Below are 19,112 nucleotides of genomic sequence, written 5' to 3'. Positions count from 1 at the left end.
GGAGAGAAGATGAATTTAGCACCTGGGTTTATTTGGTGTAAGATATTCATATACACAAATATTTGCAGGCTTAAGACCCATTCTATCTACAGTTATAAATATTTATCTGAGTGGTCTCAGTGAATGCAGAGGGCTTTCTAATGTGTATATGTATTGGTACTTGAGTGTAGGGATGGGGCTTGATCCCGAAAAGAGTTGTGCATGAGAATGATTCTGTACAATGCAAGTGGCTCCATTGTCATGATGAAAGTGTTCTGTGCAGTAAACATGTGTGCAAATCTTTGCCAGATTAATGCCCAAGTTGCCAGAATGACAAAACGTTACAGAAAAACTATCAAATATGCAAACTGAAAAAACCAAATTATTTAATAAATCTTTTCTAATATTCTCTGGTTTTGGTAAATGTAGATAATTCTTGAAGCAAGACTAATGAAGATAGTTTCTTTTTCAACACAGGCCTTTCCCAATTTTGGATATTCTCCATCAGATCGAAGAAAAGTAAATATCGATTGGATATCTGTGTTCCTATTGATCTGGGTAGTGATTAATAATTGCTGTGAGGAAAAATCATCTCCAGTGGTGCTTCATAAACTAAATATGATTTTCATAACCTGTGAAATCAGCATGCCATTTTCTGATCAGGCCCAAAGGGTTCACTACAGATTATGAGGTTTAGTGATAGCTTAATGTGCATGCCACTTTCTCCTTTATTCAGTTTTCTTTGCAACAATGCAGAAGAGGACTGAGAAAGCAGTTCCCCATCCCTCTTCAGTGGAGATGCACTTGATGATAGTGATAAACTAGTGATAGTGATAAACTAGTGGAGACCTCTTTCAGTTATCCCACAGTCCCTAGTCCATCAGTAGGCTTCTGCCTGTGCCACTGGTCTCCTCAAAGAACTGACTGAGACACATGGTGAAAATAAGGGGCCTTGGTTTCCAAGTTATTTCATTGGGGTTTTTTTCTGGTAAAGAAACAGAACTCAGCAAATCTAAATGGAGCTGAGAGACATGTGTGAGTGGTTTAGGAAGAGAGCAGTTATTCCTGACCAAAAAAAAAAAAAAAAAAAAGAAGAAAGATGGGAGCTATTTTTCTTTATCACCAGGAAGCTATAGGTCCACGTGTAGGTTTTGATTGACCTCTTACCCGTAGGAGTTTGCCTCTTACCGAAATGGCACCGCATGGTGCAGACAGGCTATCTCCTGTGCTTCCTTCTCCCTCTCCAAGCATTATGCGTGCCCCAGGCTGTGGTGATTTCCAGCTGTTGTAAAGCTTGGGCTGCACTGTAGGGACGTGGCAGATCCCTCTCCAGGCTGCTTTGCTGCAGCAGTATCCAGACACCCGTGCTCGGTCTGTATGCCAGGTTATAGGTGCTTTAGAAATGTGAACATACTGGTAAAATTGGCTTCGTTGGCTTACTTGGTGACTGGAAGGTAGCCATTATTTTAATACGTGATTGGTATAATCAGGCGAACACCTAGAGCACTTTTTTGTCTAGTGCCTTCGTTTTATTAAAATGCAGAATAAGGAATCAATTAAAATCTATAACCGTAAGCCCCATATATTTATTTTTCTTGTAAGAAGTGCCAAGCCCAGCTGAAAAAAAAAAAAAAAAAAAAAAAAAGAAAAAGAAAAAGGCCGGAGGGCTGGTTTGAGGGGCGGGCGCTCAGCAGGGGCACGTGCCCAGGTGGAGGGAGAGCAGAAGCCGCAGGTGCGCTCCAGGTGAGGGTGTCTGCCAGCCCCCGGCGAGCAAAGGCTTCCCACCGGGAGCCGAAACCAGCACAAACCAGGAAACAAAAAGAAATATTCAAGCTGTCCACGTCGGAGACTGCTAAGGAAACAGGCAGGTCAGCTTGGTTAATCATTACCAAGACAGACTTTATGTTCACCGCTGATCATATGACAGGACCTCACCTGAGATAAGAAAAAACTCATTTGCTTAGATGTTCTGACTTCATTGTTTTGCTGTGGGAGAAGAGGCTCCGTGCTCACCCGTTGTTCATGGAGCTCAGCCCAGCCTAGCTGTTTTGTTGCTTTCCTGTTCGGAAAAGGAAGTGGGAAATTCCCTCCACATGTGCTTCGGCACTTGGATACTCAGGTTTCACTCCCGATCCAGGAGCTGCCTGTAATGAGCTCCCAGTGGGGCTCAGAGAGGAGCTTCCAGCTGTACCAAGAGTTGTTTCATTTTGTGCCAAAGGAGGAGGGAGAGAAGAAACGTTAAAATGTTGATGGTGCAAAAATTGGTCTAAGAATATCGCAACTGGGAAAAGTGAAAGAAAAACAGAAGCAGGAAGGCACAAGGAACCAGGATGGGAAACTTTTGTCAGAAGCACTGCGCCTGTTTGGAGCCCTACATCCCGTGCTTATTCTCAGGGACAGAAGGTGAGCAGGATGAGAAAGCTGGACAAGTCTTTGCCAACCTTGCTGTGGTAAGGAATGAATTCCAAGCGGGACAGAAAGATGGAGACTGTAAGATAAAAGAGAAACCTTTACCTCCACTTCCTGGCCAGCATTTGGTGAATACTTGCAGATTTGTGGCACTCTTTGACTACGAGGCACGCACTGAGGAGGACTTGAGCTTCCGAGCGGGGGATAAGCTTGAAGTGCTGGATGCATCCCACGAGGGCTGGTGGTACGCTAGGCTCCTCCTGCCAGCAGGGTCAGTCTGTCCTGGCCACAAGCTCCAGGGCTACATCCCTGCCAACTACATAGCTGCTGACCAGAGCATCGAAGCTGAGCCGTGAGTAACCCGTGTAACGCACACTGCGGACTCTTTTCTCTTCAGTTAAATGGGTTTGGGGTGGGAGGTTACAACCTTTTCTTTTGCTGGGTGTACCCTGCCACACTCAACCTCCAGAGGTCCTACCAGTGATAGTGCTAGTCAGCATGTGCAAGGAAAAGACACCGTGGTCACAAGAAAATCTATTACAAAAGGCAGAGTGTTGAGGGTTTTGTTTTGGTTTAAGTCATTTCCCTCTCTGATATACCCTAATGACCTATTTAAGAAGCATCTGGGAATATCAGGTTGGTTACCGCTGTGATGGTTCATTTTTTTTGTTTGTGTAACAGTAAGTGTGTGTCAGGTGCTTCCTAGAGAGGGAAAAGGTATGACCCCCTGCCCCAAACAGTGTTCAGCCTAACCAGCTGCAAAGTTATCAATTAATCAGAGTTTCAGGAGGCTACATTTACATCTTTACATCTTCATGCAAATGATGGGCAAGGTTCTAACAGATAAGAATTTTATGGTTTCCTCTGTATTATTTGTTTCTTCTTTGGAGGCAAATGTCTGCTCTCAGGACAAACTTAACTGGAGGAAGTACTGAAAAGGGCAAAAAAAATGGGTATAGCGACAGAGTACAAATTCAATTTGTTAAACTTTTGCAGAGCTTAATTATGCAGCCCATGTTTTTCTGCCCCTTCAAATCATGATCTTACTTAATGTTCTGAAATAGAGCAGAAATCACACAAAATCTGTTACTTGGCTCCCTTGTGAGGATGAGTAAGGTCTGAATCAGCCTGGGATGCAGAGTTACTTATGTGTGTTGCAGTCAGAGGCAGCCTTTTCTGAAATAGGTCTGACTGCAGTTCCAGAGGTATGTCTTGGCAGGAATTATCAATGTGGAAAGAGACAGCAGAAATGGCATTCATTATTAGTCTCCGAATTAGTGTTGACTTTAGAGGGATGATGTTGCAGATTTTTAGTTAAATCTCATTTGGACCTGAAGCATCATCTCTGTTCTGATCTGCTCTCTGTACCACCAATGGCTAGGAAAATTGGCTGAGCTGTGATTATGCCAGTCTTTTATCAGCCATGAGATTTGTACTAGAGACATCTTAGGGCAACTGTAAGATTCCTCTGTAACCGTAAGACCTTAATTTCCGGAGTCCGACCAGCGGTTGCTGTATTCAGGCAGGCAACCCTTTCAATGATCATGTTCAAAACAATTTTTCCAGTTGCAGAAATTAATCTGCAGGGAAGGCATTTTCTGAACCACTAGAGAAATGGTGGAGAATGGTCTAATTCAACTCAGCTTGGCCTTTGCTCTCTTTCAAGAACTAGTTTTATTACAAGTCATCTAAGATTTCTGCTTGCTGTTAATGGTTTGAGAGTAATTTTGCTCAGTTATACAACAAAGTCTCAGCTTTTAACAGTCCCTGTTATCTTTCTATACCTACAGCATCGAATATGAAGTTAAGTTTGCCAAAGTGCATTGTTGCACAACCTCAGTTTTTTTCTTATTACAGAGTTGATTTTATTTTCTTTTAGTCTTTTTATATACTTTCTCCTTTTGTTGATAAAGATTAAATTTTGGCAAAAGATTTTTTTTTATAGATTGTTAGAACACTGGAGAGGAGGAAATGGAGAACTTTGAGAGTCATTCCTCCAAAATGAGTTTTTAGTTTCATACCAAAACTAATCTGGCTAAATGTGTTGTCTCTTCTCAGACTTCCTTCTAAGTCAGTTGGGTTTAGTGATCGTCATACGTATACCAGACTGTCTGCTGTCAGTCCACACACATATACACACGCCATAGACTAACTCAGGTTGGGAAGGACTTCTGAAGGATGTTTGAAGCAGTCATCCCAACTCAAACATGGCCAAAGTAAAGTAAATTTCCAGTTGAGCTTTCCACTCTCATGGTGAGCATTTTTTTGCCTTGTATCCAGTTGGAATATTCCCTGCTACAATTTCCTCCAAGAATTCCCTTTCATCCACCCTCTGCATTTCACACCTCTGTTATCCTAGTGAAACAGTAACGATGGTTTAAATAGCAACAGTAATGATGGTTTAAATAACTAAACCTTGTTTTCCCTGAGGTAAAGGAATGAGGGTGAAAAAAGTTATTCTAATGTCTCTTTAAATAAAATTCAATGCTTTAATAATATTCTCTGCCCAAACTTTAACTTCTTCCATCTTTCCATTTTTATTTTAGTTTGCACTCCCCTTTGGTGTTGGTCAATTGCTCATGGCCATGATATAGACATTTTTGGAAATAGGAAAAGTTTTTGTTCCATCCTGGCATCCTTTTTACCACTTCTTTATGGTCCCAGCACAGAACTGATAAAGAATGGAGGACTTACAATCTCATGTTCACCTGCCAAAATGCGTATACACTATGTATTTGCAGTATGTTGCTTATGCTTTGCAATATTTGCCAGGCACAGCTAATCAACAGTATTTGAGCTAGTTGAAGGCACATTTCCTAGCACCAGCTAGCTTCTGTATGCCTTTATATCTGTAACTTTAGCTTATTTCTGGACTGTATCTCCATCTTACTCGATTAAGACAAACAGGCTAAACTGTTCTGGGAAACAGACTTGATTCATGGTATAACTCTTAGGAAGCCTGGGAAGAAAACCAAACTGACCATATTCTTTAGCAGCTGATTTCAGCATGTTTGTATGTAAACTTTAAATAAAAAATGACATTCATATGCATGCATGGATACTCCATAAAGTCACTTAAATAAAGGGATAGAGTGGCATGAAATATTCTGTAAGTCATGGAATGACTTAGAGATGAAAGGGCCACTATGTAAATTTAGCCAATATATGTCTGAAAACTGCATGCAGAGCAATCAAATTTCTTTTGCTAATCATTTCAGTTTTGCCTGTCACCTTTAAGATTATTAACAACAAAATATACCTGGACTTTTTTAATCAACATTTTGACATGGCCTTTATCATAAAGATAGTTAGAGATCAGAAAGTCCATCTGGATCTGTGTTGCCCATTCTGGCAGAAGATGCTGCTAGGTAATTGCTTGTTCTTGGCAAGTGCTGCAGCAGACCATTTTGTGTCCTCAGTGAAGTGTCTGTGATTTTTTTTCAGGGACAAAGGCTTTTTTGAACTTCTCTTTGGTAAGAAAAGGAATGAAGGAAAATGAGAAACTTTTCTTCCTTGTACTCATTTAGATAACACCTTTTCTTCCTGGAAGTCTCTTTGACTCTGTCCAATATGACTGCGGTAGTGCTGATAAGGTGAATCAATAACTGGATGAAAGGGCAGAAAGCATGTGCAATATCTCCAGACTGGGGAAAACAAAAATTAAATACTGTTTATAACAAAGGGAATTTTTGTGTAACCTTGTCTATCAGAATGTTCAAGCAGAATTGAGAGAGAATGAGATTTCTTTACTGTGTTGTTTTCCTCAGACCAAAGTTTATTGGTAGAAATTGTATGCTAAAATTGAAGGGAGACTTTGTTGATATTGTGTTTTGCTAACATATTTAATATAACAAAACATAACATAACATAATAAATATAACTAACTTATGTCAAAAGTCAAACACTTAATATCCGTGGCTTGGATTCTGCCTGCTGCAGCATTGCAGTCCAAATGTGTGCTGCATAAGATTAGATATGTCCAAGTAATGTTCAGCTACTGCCATGAAGGCGGTTTTGGACAGACTGAGGAAACAAGGCCCTTCATTTTTATAAGTACCAGTAAAGCATCTTCTTATTGCTGATCTTTTCTAGCACCTGTAGTACTCTTTATACTAACAACAACCTGCCAGGGCAGAGGCGTTGTGAAGGGATTGTGCCTGGTGTCTCTGGAGACAGTTGTGTTCGCTTGGACCTACCTGGGATAGCTGGGACAAGGCAGCCAGGGCGTGGAAGCATTCGTCTAGCAAACCATAGTTGCAAGTTGAACTTTTACTTCATGAGGAAATAAATCTCTTACTACAAAAATATCATTTCACTTAATATCTGACCAAAAGCAGACACAGACTATGCTAATGATAAATTAACAGCTCTAAGAACACTTGGTGCTTTTCTTCTCTCTGCATCATAGGTAGCAGTGAAAACCAAAAGCCAGACAGATTTTTCATTTCTAAGGAAGTTTGAGTGAGGTTGTGTCTGCTGCATCCCCTGACTTCAGAATGTCTGTCTTTATGGGTTTAGACACATAATGTTTAGTAAAAGTAAAGCAAAAAATGCAATTGGAGATATAGTTAAATAATTTAACTTGCATGTCCAGCAAAGGATGATCAGAAAGAGCAACTCAACTAACATCAAAATCTGAATTAAAAGGTATCAGTTTCCTTGGCAAGGAGTGTGACCTTCCTGTCTCTGTTCTCTTTCTGTACCTGTTATTCTGCACTATAAACAGGAACCATAGTAACGCATTCACCTGCCCTGATTTTTTTACTGTCAGTTGTTTTAACTAAACAAGAACATGACATAGTGCAAATTGTTATGGACAACAAATATAGCCCAGCTGTACAGTTAATTTTAATGAAGCAAAAAAACCCCCAAAACCTCACTGTTGGACTGGCATGAATTCTTTTTTTCTAGAGGAAAGGTGAAGTTACAGGTCTCTCGTCTGCCATCCTGATGGACCTGTTGGCTGCTTATTGAAAGTCAACTTCATTCCATATGTTCATCCCAATGTTATTGACACAAGACTGCTGTGCTGAGGGAAGTAAATCCACACAAATTCCTAGTAGATTAGGCCAAAGAAGATCACAGCAATTACTTTTTATTTTTGCCAGTTTCAGAAACATTACTTATTTCAGAGACATTTCTTATGTAGGTATTTCCCAGCTGGTGGAAACCGAGCCCCAGACCTAATCAATGAAACCTCACCAGTCAATTCCACAATGAGCTTTTTAAACAACCCTTTGAAAGCAGAAGTGACTTGTAGGTTATTTTTGTCAATCTCCATAATTCCTTCACCTTCTGTGACCTGCCTCAGTTTTAACTATTTCATACACTGACTGAATCTGAATTAGTATACATGAACAATAAAACATTCCCTGGGCTGACCTGTTTCAGACTTTCTGCAGAGTCAGGGTTACGGGGTTTCTTTGGTTCATGTGGGTCTTTTTTCAAAGTGGTATTTAGAGCCAAAATATCTAGAAACTCTTTTTAAAGCGAAACTTTTGTTCTGCTGAACACCTTAGAAAACTGAATATAATCCACTGTGGTTTCTGTGCATTCCCTCTCTCTTGCTCTCATAATTTCTCTCTCTATTACACTACAAAATCCTGAGGATACCACCAGAATCAGCAGTAACTGTTGTACTAAAATGAACTTGTGTAAACTGTTCATTACTAACATGACTACACAAAGTAGTAGTAGGTTGTTCTCACATTCTTGGAACCTGTTAAGTACAAAAGTTAATTCTCATATAGTTTTTGATAGAAAAGGTTTCTTTATCACCAAAACATGTATTTATTATAAATCATTGAAATGGTTGTATGTGAACTTATTTGAAATTATATCTTTTCTTTCAATGGATATACTTTACATATGTGCTGTTGTGTGTGCATGCACGTGTACACACACAAAACATAGAGAAAGTTTATGAGACTGATACTTTTAAGACCATGTAAAACAGCCCTGTGAGACAAGATACATACTGCAAAGCCAGAAGATCATGCTTTTGATGTTTTTTGACCTTGTGTTCATTGCATCTGAAGTACCCAAAATCTGGAACTGCCATGCATGTTTTGGAATGTCTCTCTCAAATTTCAATTATTCAATACTATAAAAAGACTATGAATTTAATAACTTCTTTAGTTGTAGTTGAGCATTCCAGTGCTGTCTTCATGCACATCTCAAACTTTGTCTTCATTTCTGCTCATTTCTTAAATATGCAAAGATACACTGAACACAAAAGGACATGGTTTACAGAACTGTAAAATGTCAGATTTTGTCAAGTGCCAGCAGTATTTACCCATCCATGTGTATACCCATGCCCAGAAAATGTGTGTCTCCACTCAGAAAGGTGGAAGGAATTATGGCATTGTAAACGAGCAGTTCATGCAAACTTGTCTAATTTAGATCACCTATTTTCTGGCAATGTGGTGTTCTAAATACACGACATTGTCCATTCAAATTCTGAGAAATGAAGAAATTTCCTCCTACCTTGTCTTTATTTGAAATTAGTGTGTATGTTATACATTATAATCATTATATATTAGCTTCCATTACCCTGTTGTGAAAGATTTGACAATGAATCATGCGAAGACCAGAAACAATACCCTTAAAACCTGCAACATAGCCAGTTAGCTTTTCTTACAACACTGTGAAACCCATGTGGCCTTTACAGTGCCATTTAGAAAACAAAGACCATATACTGGTCAGAATAACTCAATACTCTGTTTGATGTTTTTTCTTCAGACTCAGTAGGAATAAGTGTTGTGCATGCTAGCCTAGATTAGTTGGTTTTGAGCAATGTTGGTTGGTTTTGAGCAATGTTGTTGGCAAAAACATTTGCTGGGTATTGTACAATGATTACTGTTTCCTCAACAGTTGTCTTTGACGGCTCTCTGCTCAGCACAATACAGAGCTGTGCAGAGCCGAGTGATCTCTGAGCAGGTTTAGAACTGAAAAATAGTAACCAACAGTTCCGCGAGGCTAAAAAGTTCTAAAGCTGTGCTGATTTTAAACAAACTAGGTCAGGTATCTCTGTGAAGAATTGTTTTGTAACATGTAAAAATCACTGTTGGTTATAGAAGACTTTGGGGCTTTCTTTGTGTAGGATCATAACTGTACTGAAGAGATTAAGTCATAAAAATATAAAAGATACCCTACGAGGTCAAACCAATAGCCCCTCTACCCCCGTTATTCTGTTTCAGAAAGGATTTTATGAAAAGTGCACAGGCCCATCCACTTTCTTTGATCTGTTCCCTTTGTACTTCACCACAGGCTGGAACTGTTGTATAAGCAATGTCAGAGGGTACATCGCTGCCATGTCTAATTACAGACCTGTTGTTAAGTCTGTTTAGCAAACGTGTAGGTGTTGACACTGCACAATTCTTTATTTCTGTCTGTGGGCAAAGAACAAGCTATTAGAAAAAAAAAAAAAACAAAATGAAAACGCACAAAAAACCCCTCTCGTCTCTGCAGAAAGTTTTATATTCCTAAACAAGTGTTTGGCTTTTTTTTTTTCCCCAGGATTGGTGAGTGCTTCGTTATGAATGACTCAAAAAAAACTCGCTCAAAATAAATAAGCACAAAAGGAAATGTTAGCACTGCACAGGTCCCTGTGAAATTCAGAGTCTGGTTCTTTACAGGCCACTCCTATCTGTCCCATCTACCCTAAAGCACCCGAGTCAGCCTGGGTTGCAGACCTCAGTAACTTTATCCTTACAGATTTACCCATCAATTAATTTTTCTTCCTACCAAAGATGCAGAACTAAATTTTATATTATTTTATAATATTATTTTACAGACATTATCTTCTAACGTGAAGATGTAATAGAGATGCCTCGTGCAAACATTGTAATAATGATGCAGCCTTCCAGTAGCCTAGTGTAGACAACACAAAACTTACCTGCACTTTAATTTTAAAACAGATTAGTAGAAAAAATATGATTAATCAGGGTTCAGATGTTTTTCTGTAATAAAACGTTTTGTTCCATTTTCAAGTTATGCAAGAAAAGTATGCACAGCAAAGACAATATAATTTATGAGGTGATATTTTAAAAAAGACAAAATATTATTACATATTTACTAGTATATGTAAGAGGAAAAAATAATTTTCAGTGATTTTTAAATAACATTAGATGGGACATATTTCAAGACCCTTCTTGCATTAGAACTTCAAAAAATAAGAGATTAAACTTCTTAACTAAGAAGCTTATTCTTCATGGGAGTTTTCTTAAATGTTGACATTCAGGTTTGCACCTCATAACTGCATAAGAAAACCATAAAAGTTGCAAGAAATTGGAATGGAAATCTACATCTTTGCAGTTTTCAGTTCTCAAGACGTGGTTAGAATTAACCAGGAACAGCTTTTCAGATGATCAAACAAAATATTGATCACGAATGCGTTCCTTCTCTTTATCACTTAAACCAGATGGAAATACATGGGGTTTTTCCATGCTGGTACACTAATCCTAATCAATGAAAACTGGAAAAACAAAGCAATGAATTAAATAATAAGTGATGGTTCCAGAAAGGATTGCACTAATTAACATTTCCATTACTTCTGTGCAGACTACTCTATAATCTGTAACATTTTACATTATAAATTTATCTGCAGTAACATTTGTAAACATTTTCCCTTAGCTTTCTCTCACTAAAGCAGATATATGGCTAGTTTCCTGAAAAATTAATAAATTTTTTCTGTATTTATAGCACAAACAGTTTTGTAGCACACCTTTCAAACCTTATTGCAAAAGAAGAGAGAAAAAAAATAATTTGAGACTCACACGTGGGAATGAATATATACCATGAATTTCAGAAATGATGAGAACTCACAGAGCTGAGTCTTCCTTTTGAAACTGGATTTTTTCAGTTAGTGGGAATCTCTGTAAGGGTACGGGGAAGGAATCTCTGCTTCTCTAAGGGTATGTGGTGAAAGGAGCCATACACAAGAGCACGCAGAGACAAACCAGAGGGACGTGTGAGAAGAGAGGTGGTGATGAGGACAAGCCCGCTGAGTCCTGCTCACCGATAAGGGTATGCGGAGTGTGGGAATGTTTATTTTTCTGCAAGATTATCTGACTGAAGACCTTGCCAATAAGGGAGGGAGACAAACACACAGAGACATCAAACCTGACTGATTAATGTTAACAAAGACAACAACCAGAAAAAAAGCTGGTCGGCACACTAATTGATGGGCTATCGAGAAACAGCAGGCAAGCTCCGACTTTGCAACTGATAAGGATACAAATCTGGCGGTCCAGAATGTTGGAGGTGGGTCTGTGGAGCTATGCCAAGTGATGAAGCAAGGTTTAGGGAACCGGGATCAGGGAGGAGCAATGCGGGGGTAGACAGAAAGGGGTACAGGAGTGTAACTTCTCGTGTAAAACGGGGCTGGACAATAGGCTTGTTCGAGTGAGCCCTGTGCCAAAATGGTCACCGCACTCTGTCCTGTCTTCTCATGTCAAGAAATCCGTTCTTGACTCTCCCTGTGAAATTTTACCCTCTGTCCCAGGTGCGAGTGCTGCAAGGACTCGGTGCCAGCTACTGAGGGGACCGGTGTGACTGGGCACTGGGCCAGCAACTGGGTCAGAGCAGGGCCGTAGGTGCCCCTGGCCTGTGGTCTCAGCTGCTGGAGCGAGAGGGGTCTCGGTGCCGGACGCTGGAGTGGGTGGAGGTCTCAGCCACCAGCCGCTGGGGTCTGTCTTGAAACCAGCTGCTGGGAGGACCGGTGTGCGTGAGGTGCGTGTGGGTAAGGGAGGGGTTGTTAGATGGAGAGACAGGCTGTGCCGGTCTTTGAGGGGGGGAACTGTGAACGTGATTGTGCTTGTGAATCTAGAGAGAGTGTGTGTGCACCATTGCTAGTGACCTTCTGGCTCCGCCAGGCAAACGGGAGGAGGAGGAGGGGGCTGTTCTTGGGTTTTATGTGAGTCCTGTACATGGGTGTTGTTGAAGGCGGTGCCCCAACTGTGGTGGTCTGTGTGTCTCTGAGACTCACGCTCAACTTCACCGCTGGCTGAACCTGCAAACAGGAAAGTGGCAGCCACATCCTTCAGCATGGGCAAAGCTCTTGTGTCCCCAGGCTGGGCTCCAGCAGCTGGGCAGGGGGTCCCTGGGCCACAGCAGCTGGAGGAGGTGACTGCTCCTAACTCCCCTTAGAGGTCTTCTTTACACCTGCTTCAAAAAAAAAAAGAAGTCTTGGATTTCTGTTCCTTTTATTTTATGCTTTTCCCAAACTTCTACAGATTTATGAATGTTTAGAAGTGTGTATATATTGTCAGCCACTGACGTGGATAAATCATTATAATTTTGATCCATAGAAAGTCACCTGATGTTTTTTGCTGTTCCAAAACGACAACTTGATTAACTTGGAAAGTTAGTTATTAGCTTTCTCAATACCTGCAAGGGAAGAAAAGAGAAAATGGGAAATGTTCTTATTACAGAGCTAAAATGTTTGAAAAATCACCCAGAAACTTCCTTTGTTGCTGGCATGCCTTTCTGACATGATGGTGTGATCCCTTCCAAAAGAAACCATGTGTGTGGGACTTGGGCTGACTGATAGAGAGTTAGATGTGCTCCAGCTTTACCTCTGGACGTCAAAGGTGTCTGTAGTGTGTCACCCTTCCCATCTGCCACCCTGAAAAGGTTACCCTGAAAATTGGGAGACCGTTTGGTCGAGAAAATTGTCCCCATGTGAAAGAACCACTCTGTCCTTTGGCTCCGGGTCGCCTGGGGACACCAGACTGCACACTTCCTTTCTGAGTCCCCCTGGGGACAGAGCGACCTGGTTGTTCTCCACTGCAAGTTGTCCTGACGGAGGGCACGAGTCTGCTGAGGCTGCTAGCAATGGGCTGAGGAGGTGCTTGCCCAAGTGAATGTCTGAGAGAGAGCTCTGGACAAAATGGATGGAGAGATCTGCTCTGCCACCATTGTCCTGCGCAGGCAAGGGGGGCTTTTTGTTTTCAAGAATTTCTGTATTACTTCTGTACTGAGGTGAGTTTCCCTGTGAGAAAAGAAAATAGTTTCTCAGGAATGATTTTTTCAAGAAAATCAATTGAGTGCTTTTGGAAGCTGTAATGGTTTAAGTGAATGTATGATTGAACATTTTCTTGTCCTTTTGATTTTCCTTTAATGTTAAATCAATTGATGTTATTAGTGTTCTCTGTACCATGTTAACATTAAGGCCACCCCAAAGGTTTCAACCTTGTTCCTCAGTTGCTATGAATAGCAGAGTCATTGCTACTCAAAGTATTATGGCAGTATATCTGTACTTTTGTTCATGTATGCGTTAACAAATGCATACAGGTGCTACTAGCATTGATTTAAGATTTTACACCGCTATTTGGAAGACTCTATGCAGCAGAAATAGGGTCTGAGGAACACATTTTAAGTTTTTTTTTAAAAAGAGGTGATTATATGGCTATATTTCATACCTAGTGTTCCAAAGCAATGCTCGTTAAAGCCAATGCAATGAAGTCCTTATCCAGGTACAAAACCACTACTGGGAACAAACTTTGATGATTGTCTTTGGTCTCTTAAACTGGAGAAATACCAGGGACTTAACGTAACTAAAACACCAGAGAAAAAGTAATATGATAACACTTTCATCTGCCATTTATTTTCTCATACAGAAGAACATCAGAGCAGATTAAAGAATACAGCATGCAGATGACAGATCTTGTGGAGAATGAATGGAAATCTTGAAATTAATTACACAACAGTGAAGTGGGGTCTCACAGGATGAGATTTATTTATGGAGATTTCGGCAAATTAACTCTGTTGGATTGTGATTTGGTTGCTGGTTTATTAACTTTTGTTCCTGTTGTGCAGTGAAACTAGTGGATGAGCTATGCTAATTTACAGAGCTCATGCACTCGGCCTCGTAATACTATCTGTCCAGGAGAAATAGTCACCTCCCAGTCATTACAGAGTGCGAGAGTAGCCAAAGGTGCAATGGTTTGTCATCCTGAAGCAAACTCAGAAAAAAACTCATTTCCATGTTTGCAGCACAGTCAACTGCTGTTATCAACTATTGAAAAATTAATGTAGTATTATGCGTAATCCCTTACAACAGAATCGCACAGTACAGTTATGGCCTACTGAAGTGGTTACTAAAAAGGTTTATACACAACGTGTTATGGATTTTGTAGACTAATGCCCAAGTGATCTTTGTGTTTACATTTACAAGTAAATTTTTTCTAGTCTGTAAGAGGAAATTCCTACCTCTGTGGTGGGTTTTACCACACTTACTCACTGTTGAATGTTACCTTATCCAAACAACCCCATGAAGTTACTTACTGTAAAAGTCCCTAAAGCATTAGCAGGGCCTTCTTTAGGGCACAGCTTATTATCCCTAATAAAAACAACAGAGTAACACAAAACAAAGATATTTCTTAGACCAAAACAGATTTAGAGGCTCAGAATCCTTTTTGACACATCTGCTGCCCTCTTCTCACGAGCTAATAATCTCCTGCAGTTTCTTCAGCTGACCTCCCCCACTGATTTGTTAGTGCAACCAAGGGCTCCTTTTGGGTCTCAGGTATGCACAAGGTCAGTTTGACAGGGTAGATGAGTGTTTCACACGTTTACTATGGTTACATTGAGGTCATTGGGATTGTGTGGGGTAAGCAACTGTTCAGCATTAGGGTCAAGGTTTTGGAGAGTAGTAATATTAAAACAATTTTTTTAAAGGCACTACACAATGTAAGTGTGGTGACTCTCGTCTGTGAGTCTAGAAGTATAAAGCTTTTTTACTGGCAATAAGCCTCCCGTCTTACTATAAAGAAATAGTAGCAAAGGTTCTGCATAATTTTGGTGGTAGCTCAGGTATGTTCAGTCCCAAAAGGATTGCCTCTGTTGTAACAGTGGTACATTCTCCAAATTACTGTATGTAAGCATCTATGCGTGTTGCATATTTCAGCAAAATAGTCACTGTGGTGTGTTAGAGAAATAGGTTTACATTGCCGCATTTTAACTAAAGATCCCCTATTTCATGGATGAATGTATCACTTGTGTCCTAGTGCTCATGTTCATGATCAAGTACATTTGGTAAGAGAGAAAGGAAAGATGCTCTCTTCTCCTGGAAGAAAGAAGCAGTGGTATTTCTCAAGAGTCCTTCACTTTAGTTTTGTATCAAATCAAAATATTTAACCTGGCTGGAAACAAAATGAAGGGTGTTGCTTGGCTGTATCTTGTTTTCAGATAACTTAATCCTTTCTGAACAAAATTAAATGAAAAAATGCTTGTATTTTGATGGAAACTCCATTTGAAAACAGAAATAAAAAACCTTTAAATTTGAAAAATTTACAAATTGAGTACCTTCACAAGTTAAGCTATAATATTTTGTTTAGACAGTGTATAGAGAAGTATAACTTAATTTTCTTTCCCTTTTTTTTCGCTTCTATGTCTCTTCAGTTATCATCTCTTATATTTTGCCATCTCACCAATGAGGTTCTCTTCAGTTTAACATAAATTTAGTATTTATGGAAAAACTCCAACCAGCCACCTATAATATGTTGACAAGAACAATAGCAAAACTTTACCCAAAACCAAGAGCAAAATGGGATCTGTTATTTTCCAAAAGTGTATTTCTAATTGTAATGGTTATTTAAAGACAAATGTTGGTCTCAAAATATGGAAAATACAGTGTAAATTACCGTGTGTTGCTACACACAGACTGCCACTTTCAAACATACAGGCAGACTTCTACATGCGCACATAATATAAACTAATGCTGCTCTGTCATTTTGATAGATCTCTGCCACTTATATAGTGTAGAAATGAGCCTTCAGTTTTTCAGAGCTTATTGACATGTTCCATGTTTTCCCCCATGGAAAGAAAAACAGACTTATTCCTCCCTTTGTCATTGTGAAAAGACTAATACAGATAGTCTTCATTTTAGTTTGTGGTAAGTTATTCAACAACAAGGATCGCAGCAAAATACATGACTCAGATCATTACGTATGAAGCAAATTCATTGTGATTGTGAAAGGTTAAGTGTGCTGCCCTACATAACCATTCCTGAAAACCTGAATTTCTAGTTTCATTTGGAGGAAACTAGTTTTTGATTATGGTAAATAAGTAATCAGAACTGAGCTGTGTCATTGCAGATGTACATTTTAAATGATTTTTTTATTTCAAGTATTGTCTAAGTGAGGTATTTTCTGCAGTGTGTTAAGATTTTAACTGATTTACTTATGTACATAGTGAAGGTTGTTGTTACCTAAACATTTTTTTGAAAAATTTGACTCATTGCTGCTGGTACTTTGGTGAGTAATGTTTAAACCAGTACATTTAGTCAATAAATACATGATGAAAATTAATGTTAACGTATTCTCTTGGCCAGTACAAACATGAGTGGTGTGATGAAGTAAGAAAGGGCAAGGGAAAAGATCTGTAAGAGAGCAATCCTTACAGCGAGAGCTGGTCTGTGAAATTGGTTCATGAGATATTCTGTGAAATTGTTTCCCCAAGTAGGGCTGAAATCGCTGCCAAAGACACGCACCCTGCGGGAGCAGGATAAGCTGCAAACCAGCATTTGCTGAGCAGGTGCAGCAGCTCAGGCAGCAGCAGATTATAGCCCTTGGGCAATAAATGCAGTCCTTGTTTTTGTCTTGTCTTTACTTTCTCTTCATCGTTCCCTGTTAGTTCGGACTTTCTCCTTCTCTTCCTCCATTCCCTTTATAATATTTTATGGTCCTCTCTGCTTTGAATTTTTACTATCCTGTTTTCTCCCTCCCTCCTGCAGTGTCCTATGCATTCCTTTATCAGTAGCTTTAAATTCCTTCCTCGTAAATTTGGTCCTTGTCCCCTGCATCCTTCAGTATCTGATAATAAATGACAATCCGAGATAGACAGCATTAAAAACAATCCCAGGCAAGCCTGTAGTAGGAAGTAAGGAGGAAAGGCTCTGGTTCTGAAGGAGGTGAAACCCAATCTTAGGTTTTACAGCCTCTGCACAGTGAAAGTCTGCAAGCCCTAGAGTAATCCTGGACCTTTCACTATGTAGATTCTTGTGGGAAGGCTTGTGTTTTTGAAAATGCTCATGAAAGGAATCTTTTGCAAATTTTCATCTTCATGGTTTAGTCTGACTACAGATTTTTTTATTCCCCCCCCCCCACAACGCCATCATTGGGTTCACCGTAGGCTATAGAGGGAAAACTGAAGCAGCCAGTGCTCATCTCCCATGCTCTCCTTCACACACGCAGCTCATCATTTGTAAAGCACATCTGTTTCTTAACTATATTACATCTGTAAGGCTTTCATCTTTGCAGTGATATTTCCTAATTTCTTGTAATGTCAGCTCTTGGAGAAATGATATTACTTCATTAGTCTTATAATTAAGACAGCCTAATTTTTTCTATCAAAAGAGCTTGTTTGGTTGCTTGTAACTTTTCCAGGCTTCACCTGATCGGAAGTGAATTTTCCAGGGCTGATACCAAGCACAGGCTGCTTCTTTCTCTCCCTGAAAGAAAAAAATGTGGCTCAGAACGATACAAGAAATCCTTTGTGCTTGTGCTTTAGAGGAAGGGCCTGATGTTTTGCAGGTGAGACTGCTATATTAAAAGTGTGTGCTGCTTTGCTATCTAAGAAAACTTCGCTTCAAACTAACCAAGCTTTTGAAAATAAAATTGCACTTCACATGTGATAACCAAAGAGATCCATTAGAATTTGGCAGCTGCGTTCTACAGAGATGTTTGATACTTTGGGAAAACCCAGCAAGTGCTTGGAGCCTTCCCCTCGGCGCAGAGAGGATGTGCTGGTGGGGCCCTTGGTAAACTTCTGTCCCTGCTTCTGCACTCATGTTTTCCCAGAGCAGACTGCAAACCTGGCATGGGCTAAGAGCTGGCTCAGCAGCCCTCCTTGCGCGGCACGGCTGACGGCAGCGACGAGTGGCGACACGAGCCCGTCCAGGTTTCCACGTGCTGGGTAAGGGCAGTGGTCACAAGATGGTCATATGATGAAAGTAATGGAATAAGACCCTGGAGAATCTCTCCGTCTCTCTTTCTCTGTCTCTTTAGCTTTCCATGCATCTCTCCTTGTCTTCTGTGACACAGAAGTTAGCAGCTATTGCTCTCTATAAACTACTACATACCGTATGATGCTAGATTCCCTGAAAGGTGGGCCTGAGGCGTTTCAGACTGGACATCCAAAGTTAGTAGAAAATTCTCATATTAATGTGTTATTGCCCTAGACCTTTTCTGTGATGTTTCTCCACTGTAAAAAATATTTTACAAGCAAAAATGTCACAAAAATAAATTAATGAATGTTTGTAAAGCATTTGGATATTATAGTCGTGAACACTATTATAGAGGCTGCTAGGAAATTAGCCATTCGTGTAATTTTATAACTTGTATTGAGAGCACACACTAAACAATATACAGTAAATCATCTCTATCCACGCAATGACAAAACATAATAGAGGTTAACTATTCAGTAAGCAGCATTTGTATTAACACTATAAGCAACAGTAGATGTGGCCTTGTAATTAAAGATGGTGTCATGCTGGATTTTCCTGAAAATGTCTGAGTGGATACCATGAAAGCAATATTAATATTGCCAGATCCTAATTTGGGGTTCTTTGCAGCTACAGCTTTCTATGACTGTAGATTTTGAGGCACATAAAATGTAAAATTGATATACTGTTGAAGCTTTTCTTTATTTGTTTTAGCTATTGCACAACTTTCTGCATTCCAGAAGAAACTGGGATATATTTGTTTTCATTATATACAGTA

General features: G+C 39.8%; 1 protein-coding gene across 1 annotated transcript; it reads left to right on the top strand.

Moving 5' to 3' along the window:
• The first annotated feature begins 2,309 nt into the window (after positions 1-2,309).
• On the top strand, positions 2,310-2,744 carry LOC104626464 (tyrosine-protein kinase FRK-like). The gene has a single exon (XM_010294395.1). The coding sequence runs from the start codon at positions 2,310-2,312 to the stop codon at positions 2,742-2,744; it is 435 nt and encodes a 144-aa protein (XP_010292697.1).
• Positions 2,745-19,112: the final 16,368 nt, after the last annotated feature.

Source organism: Phaethon lepturus, unplaced genomic scaffold (genome assembly GCF_000687285.1).
Source record: "Phaethon lepturus isolate BGI_N335 unplaced genomic scaffold, ASM68728v1 scaffold9279, whole genome shotgun sequence".
NCBI lineage: Eukaryota > Metazoa > Chordata > Aves > Phaethontiformes > Phaethontidae > Phaethon > Phaethon lepturus.
The sequence above is the reverse complement of the archived record's forward strand: the minus strand, read 5'-3'. Positions and strand labels throughout refer to the sequence as shown.

Excerpts from the sequence above, each read along its gene's own strand:
- LOC104626464 (XM_010294395.1), top strand. The coding sequence starts at position 2,310 with ATGGGAAACTTTTGTCAGAAGCACTGCGCCTGTTTGGAGCCCTACATC.